Raw genomic sequence first — 12,906 nt, 5'->3', positions numbered from 1 at the left:
CAAGAACTTGCATGCAATATTCGATAGATTGCTAACTACAGAGGGGCTACCGCGAAAACCGAATTTCGCAAATTGCGGGGATCTTTCTCTTGTACTCCAATGAAGGCGTAATTAGAGTATCAGAGAAAAATACCCGCAATTTGCGAACTTCGGTTTTCGCGGTAGCCCCTCAGAGTACAATGAATACAGTCCATCGACCAAATACCGGAAGGTAACGATAATCGCATGAAAGTTCTTAAACCGTCTAAATGGGGCTTTAGGATTAGTCAAGCTAGCAACTTGAATTTGAGTGTTGGAACAACATGGGCCTTGCCTATGGCTTAGGGCTCTTACAGACGAGCGACCGTCGGCGATCCATGCTCTATTTTTAATCGGCGATCATCGGCGACCGAGACGCGTCTTTCAAGTTAGACACAGATACACTCTTATCGTGTTCTAGTGACGTGTGAGCGGGTGATTCCAGCTATTATACCCTATTCCACGACAGCTAGTATCTACGTACCTACCTACCTATAATCTACTAGGTCAGTCAGAATGAAGAAGTTTTCCAGTATGATGTAGGTTAGTTTAATACAAAGTCAAGTTTAGGTATTTAAAATGTACTTATTGAGTATACTCAATATATAACAAAAAATAATTTACACTGACAAACTTACAACCACACCACACCATAGTCAACCACAACAACTTAGACACTCACAATAAAAAAAAGTATGGAAAAAATTCCACATTATTTGCTTTTCTGATCAAACCATATCAATACATGAACTGTGTTACTTCAATTTATCTTAGCTATTAGCCTGACTGAATATAACATTTATCTTACTAGTCTTTTTACAAGAATATTTATGCAAGTCCATTTTTTCTCAACACATTAAAATCGTAGACCTAATTCACAACTAATATTGTGTGTTACAATACTAACATTTTCCAAATCATGCTGCAGCTGGTTGGACTCATTTCTTTCTGGCTAATTCTTCTAACGCACTGGCTATCCTGAAAGCAAATAATTTATACAATTAGTTGTCATTGTCAATAATCAATCAATCAATCAATCAAATCTTTTATTTCAGGCAATGATACCCATACATAAAAACATAAAATACGAAAGTCACAATAAATCATGTGCTGTTTTAATAGTGTAATTAACCCATCAAATATCAAGTTCTTCATTTTTTCATGTAGTTACTTAATTTTATATATTATTAACCTTTTGAACGCCAAACGGCGCATCCATTTGCCGTGCCACTGACGCCACGGGGGTAAAATTTAGTTTTGTGAATAAATAATGCCAACCTAAAAGTGGGGTTTTTCAGTAGATTTTCATCAAAAAACGATCGACGGCAAATGCCGTTTTTGTCGTTGTTGTCACGATTTTGCGTTGACGTCAATTGCCGTCTGTGGCGTTCAAAAGGTTAAGAACCACGGTCTCACCAATACATAATGAGTTTAGTTAGCTTTCTACCAATCAATAAAACTAGTATTTTAAACAATGGGTCAAGCTTTTCAGTCGAGTGCCATGTTTGGGCCACGAAGCTTGCTGAGTGGCCTTAGTAAGGTGCGAGGTTTTGCCCTCTTGATTATGACGAGCCGCGATTGGTCAAATTCATTAGATTACTAAAGTGTTTCGTAATGAAGTCATTATAGTTCAGTCAGGAGACCATAGTGAAAAGTATATGGATTTAAGTCCTAATTTAACAAGTTAAAAAAATACATATCTCACCTTGAAAGGACTTCTATCTTCTGGACTTTATATTCCCTTTCCACTTCCAACTTATCTCTTTCTATCCTCAGAATTTCTTCATCAAATGAAGCTGAAAACAGGGTTTTAACAATTACATTTTTTTATAACAACATAGTATATTTTTAATGTCAGCAAAAGCAACCTCCTCACTATGGTACAGAAATACATATATTATATTTTAGATTCAGTTTTCTGTTAATTTTTTGTATGCCTTGTCCCATATCCGTACCACACAATTTGGACTGTAATTCACAATTTTATTAATTCAGTAGAAAATTTTTGACAAAGGCATACAAGGGGTTCAGTATTAGTTTTCATAATATGTACTTTGATTATCACTTCTGTACATAATATTTTGCCTTGATAATGACAAATTAATTTTACTAAAATCCAAATTTTGTGTAATAATATGTATTTTGTTTCCCATATTAGGCATGTAAAAATTATTTAAAAAGCGAGAACAATTACCAAATCTTTTCTTCGGAGGCATGTAATCACCATCACTGTTCTGACCATCAGCATGTAAGTTATCTGAACTAGGTCCTACACTAGTATCACACAAAGAATGCTGCTGCTTCAGGGCCCGCTTCTTTGTGTTTGATTTCAGGTCTCTCCAGGTCTGAAAATGTTAAGGCTCTGAGACAGGCAAGAGAGGTTCACAAGTATGTTTAGCAGTAATGTATAGGTTGACCAATACACCAAGAAATTAAACAAAAAATTACAGAATAAGCCAATATACAGGACTGTGAGACATGTTTAGCTCAGATAATATAATAAACACTGCTGGTTTAAAATTAAACAAGGAGAAAACATGGTTCAATTTTCTTATTAGACTTGTACCTTTTTTTGTGTCAAATAATTTCGTGTTTTTATACATGTACAATACATGTAAGTACGAAAATGTTAACAAAATAACTATAAAACCAATATGTCTGGTAGTAGAAAAAAATTGAATAGGAATTACCAGTAAACCTGCAAATAACCAGTTTACTTGTTGCATTCCTAAAATAATTAACTATATCCGTTTTACCTGTTTCCATTTTTCCGTAGATTTAACAGCGCCGCCCATAGAGTTCAGCATCGAAGTGAGGTCTCGCCACTGAGCCTCTATGTCTTCTCGCTCAAGCCCTGAACTCATGCCCTTGGCCACTTCTGAATGTTCTTGCATGTAGTCCATCAGTGCTGTCACTTGGGCAGCGGTGGCATGCCTCTTTGTAGTATCCATTTCTCTTAATAACGGCTTATCATGTAAATAAATATCTAAATCATCTACAAGCCGGATTGAAGGTCGGTGCTGATTGTTGATATGGTTCAAAATAGTAGTCTGGTTTTAGTAGACCCTGCACTGTATTTACCAGATTATTATGTCGTCGTGCACTGTATTTACGTCCCGTACATCGTTTAGTGTCTACATGATGTGTTAGTGTACTTATTATCTAATATTTGTAAAAAATACTGCAAAACACACTGGTTTCCTTATCAATCAAACAAAAATTTGTTTTTTTTTAACGTCCACAGACATGTAAATTTTATGGTAACCACGAGATACTATGAAGGCATATGAAAGTGATGGATAATCATACAAAATCATGTTAGCCAACATTACAACTATTAATCAACAGCAAATTGACAGTCAATAAAATATGAGAAAAATACATCTGCCTTTTGTCAATGTCAAATCATTCATATGATATTTATTCAAGTTATCAAATTGTAAAATAACTTTACTGAGTTTACTGTCTTTACTAAATAAAATGAGAAGTGCAATTGGTGACTAAATCCATTATTTATCTATTTGTCTTTCAGTTCTCAGTCATTGAACATGTCACTTTGGTCATGGGTAAGAAGAAACCTTTTTTTTTATTAAGTGCGATTATATTTTTATCAGGTTCTAATAATTTACTTTATTTTAAAGGGTGCCAACTCCCACGGTCAATTAAGCATCGGAGAGACTAATGAACAAGTTAAAACTGCTACCAAAGTAGTATATGAATGTTGTAACAGTCATGGAGTGCACCAAGTTGCGTGTGGAGGTGGTCATAGTCTTTTGCTAGACAAAGACGGTAAACTGTTTTCTTGTGGCTGGAATATAAAACTGCAACTTGGGAAGGAAAATGAAACTGAAATGTTTGAGAGGGTATGGAAATTGAGTGGCATTAAATTCACTAACATTGTATGCGGTTGGGACTTCAGTTGTGCTGTAACTGATGACAATTTCCTGTTTGTATGGGGCTCAAACAGTAATGGGCAACTTGGGTTACCAAAAGAACACTTTACAGATGTAGTGAAGCCGATTAGGTTACAAGTTAATGCATGTTCCGTGTCCATGGGATTGAGGCACACAGCTATTGTCAACTCCAAAGGTGAAGTGTGGATCACAGGATGTGGAAAACATGGACAACTTGGCTTAGGTGAAGAAACGTTGCAATCTGATAGATTTCAAAATGTTCAAAAAGTTGGAAAGATTACTCACATTGCATGTGGGCAAAACCATACAGCTGCATGGTGTACAGAAGAAAACGCTTTATATGTTTGGGGTGACAATAAGCATGGGCAACTGCTACTCAGCCCTGAGAAGTATAAAAAAATATACACTCCACAAAAAATTGATATTGATGTGAAACAAGGAATTAGGAAGCTTCTAAGTGGCTGGACTAACATGTTACTGTGGCTTGACAATGGAACTTTACTTTGCTGGGGACGGAACAGTTATGGACAACTAGGGACTGAGCAGCCTTTTGTGGGGAAAATCATGAAGGTCAACTTACCAGGTCAGTTTTCAGAAAACATTGCCTACTATCCTAAAGCATACCTAAGATTTTCATTGTTTACTTCTTGTTTCAGATAACAGAGTGGTTGGAGATATAGCACTAGGATCAGAACATACAATCTGTTTGGCTACTGACAACACCCTGTGGGCCTGGGGTTGGAATGAACATGCCAACACAGGCACTGACTCAGGAGAACATGTGTTACAGCCAACTCAAGTGCTTTTAAACATGGAACCTAGTGAAAAAATCACACAGATTTATGCTGGCGGAGCTCACAATTTCATATATATTGAAAATACTAAGCAAGGGGAACAAGTTACTGAAAAATCATTAGATTGTGATTAAAGTTCTATAAGAACATACACCAACTGTCTAGTCATACTTTACAAGTATTACTTATTTTCATTTTTATGGTGCTAAACCAGTTTTAATTGAATATAAGTGTTATAATAATTGTCACTTGTGTAAAACCACATACACATCAAATTATCATAAATAAATAGCATAATGATTAAGATGAAAATTAAAATGATAGTTATCGAAAGGCCCTTTTTGCCTTGAAATAAAAATGTAAATTATTTTTACTATATGACAATAAATAAAACATTGTTTACAAAATGCAATTTTTATTACAAAATATTACACATGTTTCATTATTGTATATAATATATAATAAATAACAACTATTAAGAATAATGAAAGCACTACAATCCAATTATTTTATTATTTTTCACTATTAAATACAAAGGCAAAATACTGTAAGTTACAGAAGAACTGGTTAATCATACAAATAATATAAAATTAATGGCTTAATACAAACTCTTGACAGGAAATAAATATCATTTACTGAAATGATTATCTTTGCATATGTAAGTTGAAGCATTTTTCAATGTCAGTAGATGCTAATCTAAGCATTTTTCAATGTCAGTAGATGCTAATCTAATCATAATCAACTTTATACAGACATTCTCAGAGTTTTCATAAATGCAATTTGGTAAGACTGCAATAGGGTATTTGACAGTATTTAAAATCAATTATTTAACACCAAGCATGAAATAAAGCACTAAAAAACTAATAGAGAAACATAGAGTCCTTATTTTTAAACACAATTTCCGTTTTAAAACCCATATAAAACTATAAAGAGTAGATAATTTGATTTTGACGTCACATGCCAGTGTTTCATATTAAATTCCATAGTAGCAAAATCGTTTTGACAGTTCGAAAAAGAAACTGATTTGACTAGTAGTCAAATACCCTATACAAATCATACTTTTTACAAAAGTAATATGTCTTGGAATTATATAGTAGTAAAATACAGTGAACATGTAGAAGATACTTCTGTCAATGCATAACACCTTGGAGGATATAATCAAACGGAGACGCCATGTCTGTAATTTTCTGTACAAAACAGTCTGCCGATTTTTGCGTCAAATGTATGCGTAACGTAAAAATAGCCATGTCAGATAAACGTCAGTCCATACATTGTGTATGACCGTTGGCCGCCTATTTTCGACAGAGGGGAAAGCCTGTTAATGGCTACTCCGTTTAGTTGTATCCTCCAAGCATAACACTATTTGTTTGCTTACTTACAAATACTCTGACAAACTCATGAAGGCAGCTAAAAGATAATTCCAATACATTTCAATATGTAGTAGCTTTATCTATTACTATGTAATTTGGAGCACCCTAACAACAAACACTCTGTAAACTAAGAAGTTGCTACCTCTTCCTCTCTCCCTTTTGTGTTTTGCGCTTTTCCTTCTTGTCTTCCTTTAGTTGTTTTTGCTTTTCTCTGAAAACAATATGTGATAAATTCAATATTAGTTCTTAAGTCCACCCTGGACTACAAGTTCTTGGGAGAAAGTTACTAAAATTATTTACTAAAGTTGTCACATGCTAAACAGCAACTTTAATTTCGTTGAAACACCTGATACTAAGTATGGTTAATGTACGAGTACACAAACTATGGTGGTGAATGTTAAGTGGCTTCTCACAAGAATTCCGAAAACTATAAAACCCACCTATCCTCTTTATCCTTTTCTTTTTTACGCTGTGCATCAAGCCGTGCTTGTTCCCGGCGCTCCCTGGCAGCAGCTGCTACATCCAAAGCATTGGTGTTCTTGACTAGGTCAGGACTCTCAGTTTCCTCCACATTTTCTGCATCAGCCTGAAAGATAAATGCAAATTAATAACGTTTATCATTTAAGTATTTATAAGTGCATTTTTACATAATAATGATTTATGATATGCATTGCCACCTACCTCAGTATCTGATAGCTGGCTATACTGCGACAATATGGCTTCCCGGATCTTTTTCTCTTCATCTGTGTATTCTCGTCGCGTGGTAGTGGCGAGGGACTGAGATTCCAACATCTTTGTTAACTGAATGTCTACATCTGTCGCCTGTTTGGGAGCTTCTTCCAAAGGGCGACTTGATTCCCATTTTTCTAATATTTCAGTGACATGGATTGATATATCATGCTCCTGTAGATTACATCAGAATATAATTGAGACAATTATTTCATTAAAATAGCTGAAATAACCCGCACGAAGTTGAAAGTCCACGACTTACCACAATTTCAGACAGAAGACCCTCTAAAGCATCTCTTTTTTCATCAATGGTATCTTCGCCTTCTAAAATTCCTGATATATAAGATCCAAATACACCTTCATCGGTTTTTAATGATTTTAATTTATCATTTAACCACGGCTCAAAGTCGGTAACCGCTGCCGCCATATTGACTTGACTAAATGTCAATCATCAATGTTGTCAATTTTCGATATAAAAAAACTGGACATCACAATTTATTTCAACGTACTTAACAATGTCTTGAACAGCTACAGATTCCATAGAAGGTATGTACAGATCAAAAACCATTTGAAATATATTATAATGCAGGTTTTTCACTACAAACTTAATTTAATTCTTAAAATTGTTTAATTGTGTCTTAAAATGACTTTAATTAATAATTAGTGTATTAATTTGTAACGGAAAAAAATAACACCTTTTATTAATTCTGAACGCCTATCATTACTTGTCAAAAAAGCTTGCTTCGAATTTCTCGTTGTCATCTTCGTTTCGTTCGCAATCGCATTACGGTGTTGAAGGTTTTGTCATTAAATCACTATTATTTTTGTTATTACTTAAAATGTCGGCTAGATACGACCGGGCTATTACTGTATTTTCGCCGGACGGCCATCTATTACAAGTAGAATATGCGCAGGAAGCTGTACGCAAGGGATCTACTGCAGTACGTATAGCCTGTATATTGGTTGCCTGATGCCTCTTAATATTCTTATAATCTCATTGTTCTATGAATAATATTACAGTAGTCTTTTATTTCGTAATCGTTACCAACTTAGAGTGACTTAAATTTGTATAATTATCTTTTTGTGTCCATAACTTTTAGGTTGGTGTTAGAGGTACCGATGTAGTAGTCCTGGGTGTTGAAAAGAAATCTGTTGCGAAACTGCAAGAAGAAAGGACTGTAAGAAAAATATGTCTACTTGATGATCATGTTGTCATGGCTTTTGCTGGATTGACTGCTGATGCTCGCATCCTGATCAACCGGGCTCAAATAGAATGCCAGTCTCATAAACTGACTGTTGAAGATCCTGTGACATTAGAGTACATCACAAGATACATTGCTGGCCTTAAACAAAAGTACACTCAGAGTAATGGTCGTAGACCTTTTGGAATTTCTTGTCTGATTGGTGGCTTTGACTATGATGGAAAACCGCACTTATTCCAAACAGAACCATCTGGTATTTTCTATGAGTGGAAGGCGAATGCAACAGGACGATCTGCAAAGACTGTACGGGAGTTCTTAGAGAAGAACTACAACACGGATGAGGTTGCCAATGAGAAAGGTGCAGTAAAGGTAATTATCTTCTTTTACTTATGTTATAGTTCTAAATTTAATCTGATATGATATGATATTATCATCTAAAAATCCACTTGACATTGACACTGCTTATAAAGTTACATGTTATTTAAAACTTGGTTCTGATATTAAGGTGCTAAGTAACATACTCATATTGTATTGTACTCTTTCAGCTTGCTATCCGGGCTCTTTTGGAAGTTGTCCAGTCTGGCCAGAAGAACCTAGAGATTGCTGTAATGAGACGTGGAAAACCTATTCAGATGCTGGACGCAGATACAATCAACTCTTATGTATCAGTCATTGAAAAAGAAAAGGAGGAGGAAGCTGAAAAGAAGAAGCAGAAGAAGTAATAGAAAAAGCATTTTTTCTTACTATATATTATTGGTTTCTAAGTAAATATATTTGAAAATAATGAATTGTCTCAATTAACAGTTAAGTAAATCTATAGTTCTTGAGATCTGGGAGTAGAATTCCTTCATATCAGATCCGCATTCAGGACCAGAGCTCTTGTTGCTTATTATGTCATTAAACATTTGATCCCACTCTCCATGGTAATGGTGGTTTGGGTTATCACTATCTTTCTGAAATTGAAAAACCACAATTACTTAATTATTTGGACCACCACATCTTGCATTTGGTTGTTCCATTGGCTTTTTGTTCATTTCTGTATTTTCTGTACCATAAACCTGCTCAACATTGCCTACCATGGCCATACCAAAAAAGGACTTTATCAAACACTTGTCTACATCCAATACCTAATAATGGGAAAATAGCAACTATTATTACAAATAGATATTGACAGCCATACATCGAAGTTTTATGGTACTCCTATTCTATATTTTTGGTTCTAAGACGAATATCACATAGAATAAAATCAACAACAGGTACAGGCAAAATTAAATGATCAGAAATGAGTTGTAAAGAATTTCGAGTTGGAGAAAAAAAATGCTAATAAATTAAGAATACTGTAGCAATTTACCTCCACATCATCAATTGGGTCATTGCCAATAGATGGCAGTACACAGTTTAAGGAGTTTAAGTCATTCTCGTTTCTCACTCCTTTTTTAGTGTCTATGCCTTCATCATTGTCATTGTTAATATTAAATTCTGCAAGCAACTCCACACCAGAGTCTTCACATGGTCCTTGATCGTCAAGGTCTGGCATGGATAAAAATTGGTTCGGGAAGTTATCAGCGTCGCGTTGAGAAGGTGCACAATGATTACCATGAAACACTATCAAGCTTTCTTCACTTATATCTCTGAAATTATAAGAATTAAGGACTAGGTACGAAAGTAAGTATTTTTTTAATACCACGTCGGTGAAAAACAAGCATACAACTCGCCTAGTAAGCTGTTACTAGCCTATACACTTGTTTTCAGGAACCATATGCCTACATACTGTATTCCCTCGATAAAACTTTGACAACAAGCTCATTCCACAATCACCTCGGTTCTCCTACGGTGACTTGGCATTAGGTAAGTATGCAGCGATGCAATAATTTCGCTCTTCGATTGTTTTTTTTACAACCCGCGAAATAATACCTATAGGTACCCTCAGTGCCGGCCCGAGCCCTTGATCAGGGTAGAGCGAAATCGGGTTTTGGCACCCTTCGTTGAAGTTTTCAAGCGCCTCGCCCAGTAGCGTAGCGTAGTGGGGGCGGGGGGGGGGGGGGGGGCCCGCCCCGAGCGGCACTTTTAGGGGGCGGCAAAATTTCAGAATAAATACCAATAATATCGTATAAATATTTGAACTATTTCAGTCGCACTTATTATATTGAAATACGTAAGCTAGGGGGCGGCAAAATTTTCATCCGCCCCGAGCGGCCGAGACCCACGCTACGCCACTGCCCTCGCCACACTCGCGTCTTTTAAAACTTTTTTTTTCATTTGCCATTTTGGCGCCCCCTTGCCATCCGGAGCCTAGAGCAATGTCTCTGCCTAGAGCGACCGCTCCACTCGCTCTACCCTAGATTCGGCCCTGGGTACCCTACTCTTAGTTTTTTGTTTAACCGTTTAGAATAAAGATTTCCTGAAAAAAAGTTGAATGAGTAAAAATAGCACTTACTCATAATTATCATTACTTCCCGTCTCAATGGTACTTGCTCTCACATCCTCTGGTTCAGGATCTTCATTGGCTAATTTATGAAAAGGATGGATTAGATACGGAAAAGGAAATAAAGGTTATTAAGGAACACAATGGAAAGGAAATCATGACAAAGGAAAAGTGGACGGAGAGACCTGGTGTAGAGGGTTCTTCAACCATAGCGTTTTCAGTGGTGAGCCAGTCGAACTCGATGTTTTCTTCGCCTTCAAGGTAACCTGCGCCGTCATCTGGAAGATGTTTTAAGTTCAATGAAATACAATGTTCCTTAGTCTGACATATCATGATTCTCGTCTTTGGCTCTTGTCATGGGTAGAAGTAGAAGGAGACTGGAAGCCCACTGCGGTGCGTGACTAAATTTAATTATCCCGCCGTTTTGCTCTGGTAAAGTTGGTATTCCACCTTGTCAAATTTCTTTGTCTAATATACATAGCGTCTCACTCTCTCACTAAGCAAAATGTGAGACAAAAATACACATCATGGACAAAGAAAGTGGACAGGTGGAGTACTAGTACCACCCTAAGATAAAGCGCGCGCTGAGCAATTTTGAGTGTTGACGTGTGTATAATAGGATAGGAATAACTAAGCGGACGAGTGTACCTGATTCAAAATAATCTGACCAAACTTTATCTACTTACACTTACCTATATCGTATTGAATACCTGATCCGCTTAGCCATTTTTGTTGCTGACTGTAAGTACTACCTATAATATTAATATGAGTACAGTCAGCAGCAGAAATTGCCAAGCGGTCGAGGTGTTCAAAATTACTTTGACACGCTCTTATTCTCTTAACAATAAAGTCGCGTCAAGATCATTTTGAACACCTGGCCCGCTTAGCAACTTCTGCTGCTGACTGTACTAAACATTAAATTTTGATTGTATCGTTATAACAAAGTTATAGGTACAAACAAAGCGCAAAGTAGCGTGCAGTAGTGTAATTATTAATATTCCAATTCTTGGCCTTCTTGAATATCAGAGGTAGCCAACTATTAGGCATAGCCTACCTCAGGTAGACAAGGCAGGGCATTGACATATATACATCTCCGGACTAGCCTTACGGGCAATAAGAATGGAGCATGAATGGGACCACTACAGCGGTGTGAAAACGCTGCAACGCGATTGGTTGATGAGTTCGCATCACGCGCGCGCGGCCGCGTGATTGGTCGCCACTAGTTGCGTTAGACTACACGATTGGCTCGAATTCGTGAGTGACACCGTTGAACTAGTACCATCTTTAATGCACGTAGGTAAGGCCAGTCCTATGAGGCAGGGGCAGAGGTAAGCACTGGTTTGATGAGTTCGATGACCATAGATAACATTGAAATGAGTCTTACCGCTGGAGCCTAAATGGAATGTACATAAGTTTGGAGAATGCTGTGTGAACAAGTCCTGGGCCGCTTTTTTAAGGGCTAGGCGTAAGGCGCGGCGAGCTTTTTGTAATGGAGTCAGTATGGTTTGGTCTGCATAACTGTTAGGGCTCTGAAAATATTTGCAGTTCTTGTTAATTCATGTAAGGAGCATTCGGGTAATTCCGAAAATGGACTCTTACTTAACTAATGTGATGGAATTATTGGTGAAAGAAATTTACCTTAGGCTTGAAACTTTTCTTCATAGTCAATGCTTTCCGTGTTATTTTATTCAATAACTCAGGCATCCCAAGTTGAAAATAATCATGTACATATTCATGCATGTAAGGATTACTTGAGTTACACAGCGGATCTTGGAGATGAGAAGTTACCTTTCTAAACCCATACAAATTTAACTGCCTGACAAAACTTGAAATATTCGTGGTTTTGAATACCGAGTGGTCGCATTGTAAATAATTATGCAAAACTCTATAATTTAATAAAATCGTCCGTCCTGTTCCTCCCCATAGAATTGCATCTGTATGTAAATTAAGCAAATACCATAACTTTTGCGGAAATCGCATTTGAAAAATTGCACTTTTATCATCTTGCATTTTCCTATTAACTACTCTACGTCTACGGCGTACGCTACGCGCACCAAATCTAAATCCTATAAATTATTTTTAATTTTTACCGCCATATTGCATATAGATATTTTGGAAATGATTTTTTAACCCCTTGTCTATTAAAGACAAAAAAAAAAGGTTTGATTCACATTCAGTACTCCTTAGGTTACGAGTACATTATAAATTTAGTGTCAATTTTCATAAAATTTAACGGATATAAATTATACTGCTTGTTTTGAAGTGATGAATATATAAACATAACATAATATTTAGGAGTGTATTGTACATAAATGATTTATTGTACACTTTAGTTTGACTTTCCATACACCAGCACCATGTATGTAACTAGCCTAAAATGACAATTTGAATCTTTCATCTCTTTTTCGCATTAGAATGCGCGCCGCGTTAGAGTGATGTAGACATACATTTTTT

General features: G+C 36.3%; 5 protein-coding genes across 5 annotated transcripts; 2 read left to right on the top strand and 3 right to left on the bottom strand.

Annotated features, from left to right (window-relative positions):
• Positions 1 to 892: 892 nt before the first annotated feature.
• On the bottom strand, positions 893 to 3,014 carry LOC134648433 (uncharacterized). Its single transcript, XM_063502952.1, has 4 exons — positions 2,775 to 3,014; positions 2,213 to 2,363; positions 1,724 to 1,814; positions 893 to 996 (listed from the first exon to the last, which is right to left on the bottom strand). The coding sequence occupies exons 1-4, from the start codon at positions 2,967 to 2,969 to the stop codon at positions 957 to 959; spliced, it is 477 nt and encodes a 158-aa protein (XP_063359022.1). The 5' UTR covers positions 2,970 to 3,014; the 3' UTR covers positions 893 to 956.
• A 485-nt stretch (positions 3,015 to 3,499) lies between these two features.
• Positions 3,500 to 5,034, top strand: LOC134647853 (secretion-regulating guanine nucleotide exchange factor). Its single transcript, XM_063502185.1, has 3 exons — positions 3,500 to 3,584; positions 3,660 to 4,515; positions 4,589 to 5,034. The coding sequence occupies exons 1-3, from the start codon at positions 3,567 to 3,569 to the stop codon at positions 4,858 to 4,860; spliced, it is 1,146 nt and encodes a 381-aa protein (XP_063358255.1). The 5' UTR covers positions 3,500 to 3,566; the 3' UTR covers positions 4,861 to 5,034.
• A 1,096-nt stretch (positions 5,035 to 6,130) lies between these two features.
• On the bottom strand, positions 6,131 to 7,253 carry LOC134648432 (coiled-coil domain-containing protein 43). The gene is made up of 4 exons (XM_063502951.1): positions 7,088 to 7,253; positions 6,778 to 6,999; positions 6,537 to 6,682; positions 6,131 to 6,307 (listed from the first exon to the last, which is right to left on the bottom strand). Exons 1-4 carry the CDS (start codon positions 7,250 to 7,252, stop codon positions 6,235 to 6,237), a joined length of 606 nt encoding a protein of 201 aa, XP_063359021.1. The 5' UTR covers position 7,253; the 3' UTR covers positions 6,131 to 6,234.
• Positions 7,254 to 7,549: 296 nt separating this feature from the next.
• LOC134647852 (proteasome subunit alpha type-7-1) lies at positions 7,550 to 8,811 on the top strand. Its single transcript, XM_063502184.1, has 3 exons — positions 7,550 to 7,766; positions 7,926 to 8,396; positions 8,573 to 8,811. The coding sequence occupies exons 1-3, from the start codon at positions 7,665 to 7,667 to the stop codon at positions 8,747 to 8,749; spliced, it is 750 nt and encodes a 249-aa protein (XP_063358254.1). The 5' UTR covers positions 7,550 to 7,664; the 3' UTR covers positions 8,750 to 8,811.
• A 13-nt stretch (positions 8,812 to 8,824) lies between these two features.
• On the bottom strand, positions 8,825 to 12,527 carry LOC134648175 (uncharacterized). Its single transcript, XM_063502656.1, has 6 exons — positions 12,091 to 12,527; positions 11,837 to 11,981; positions 10,638 to 10,730; positions 10,465 to 10,534; positions 9,379 to 9,658; positions 8,825 to 8,980 (listed from the first exon to the last, which is right to left on the bottom strand). Exons 1-6 carry the CDS (start codon positions 12,460 to 12,462, stop codon positions 8,825 to 8,827), a joined length of 1,116 nt encoding a protein of 371 aa, XP_063358726.1. The 5' UTR covers positions 12,463 to 12,527.
• Positions 12,528 to 12,906: the final 379 nt, after the last annotated feature.

The sequence above is a fragment of the Cydia amplana genome, chromosome 5 (genome assembly GCF_948474715.1).
Source record: "Cydia amplana chromosome 5, ilCydAmpl1.1, whole genome shotgun sequence".
Lineage (NCBI taxonomy): Eukaryota > Metazoa > Arthropoda > Insecta > Lepidoptera > Tortricidae > Cydia > Cydia amplana.
The sequence above is the reverse complement of the archived record's forward strand: the minus strand, read 5'-3'. Positions and strand labels throughout refer to the sequence as shown.

What these genes read in the sequence shown, in the direction of transcription:
- LOC134648175 (XM_063502656.1), bottom strand. Translation starts at nt 12,462, where the DNA reads ATGCAAGATGATAAAAGTGCAATTTTTCAAATGCGATTTCCGCAAAAG. An exon ending in TGAAGAACCCTCTACACCAG is followed by an intron (nt 10,535 to 10,637) that starts GTCTCTCCGTCC and finishes TTCATAAATTAG; the next exon opens with CCAATGAAGATCCTGAACCA. An exon ending in ACCCAATTGATGATGTGGAG is followed by an intron (nt 8,981 to 9,378) that starts GTAAATTGCTAC and finishes TTTCAATTTCAG; the next exon opens with AAAGATAGTGATAACCCAAA.
- LOC134648433 (XM_063502952.1), bottom strand. Translation starts at nt 2,969, where the DNA reads ATGGATACTACAAAGAGGCATGCCACCGCTGCCCAAGTGACAGCACTG. An exon ending in GCCTCCGAAGAAAAGATTTG is followed by an intron (nt 1,815 to 2,212) that starts GTAATTGTTCTC and finishes CCCTGTTTTCAG; the next exon opens with CTTCATTTGATGAAGAAATT. An exon ending in AAGATAGAAGTCCTTTCAAG is followed by an intron (nt 997 to 1,723) that starts GTGAGATATGTA and finishes ATTTGCTTTCAG; the next exon opens with GATAGCCAGTGCGTTAGAAG.
- LOC134647853 (XM_063502185.1), top strand. An exon ending in CATGAAGGTCAACTTACCAG is followed by an intron (nt 4,516 to 4,588) that starts GTCAGTTTTCAG and finishes TTCTTGTTTCAG; the next exon opens with ATAACAGAGTGGTTGGAGAT.
- LOC134647852 (XM_063502184.1), top strand. Translation starts at nt 7,665, where the DNA reads ATGTCGGCTAGATACGACCGGGCTATTACTGTATTTTCGCCGGACGGC. An exon ending in TACGCAAGGGATCTACTGCA is followed by an intron (nt 7,767 to 7,925) that starts GTACGTATAGCC and finishes CATAACTTTTAG; the next exon opens with GTTGGTGTTAGAGGTACCGA. An exon ending in ATGAGAAAGGTGCAGTAAAG is followed by an intron (nt 8,397 to 8,572) that starts GTAATTATCTTC and finishes GTACTCTTTCAG; the next exon opens with CTTGCTATCCGGGCTCTTTT.
- LOC134648432 (XM_063502951.1), bottom strand. Translation starts at nt 7,252, where the DNA reads ATGGCGGCAGCGGTTACCGACTTTGAGCCGTGGTTAAATGATAAATTA. An exon ending in GTCTTCTGTCTGAAATTGTG is followed by an intron (nt 7,000 to 7,087) that starts GTAAGTCGTGGA and finishes TGTAATCTACAG; the next exon opens with GAGCATGATATATCAATCCA. An exon ending in GCCAGCTATCAGATACTGAG is followed by an intron (nt 6,683 to 6,777) that starts GTAGGTGGCAAT and finishes TTTATCTTTCAG; the next exon opens with GCTGATGCAGAAAATGTGGA.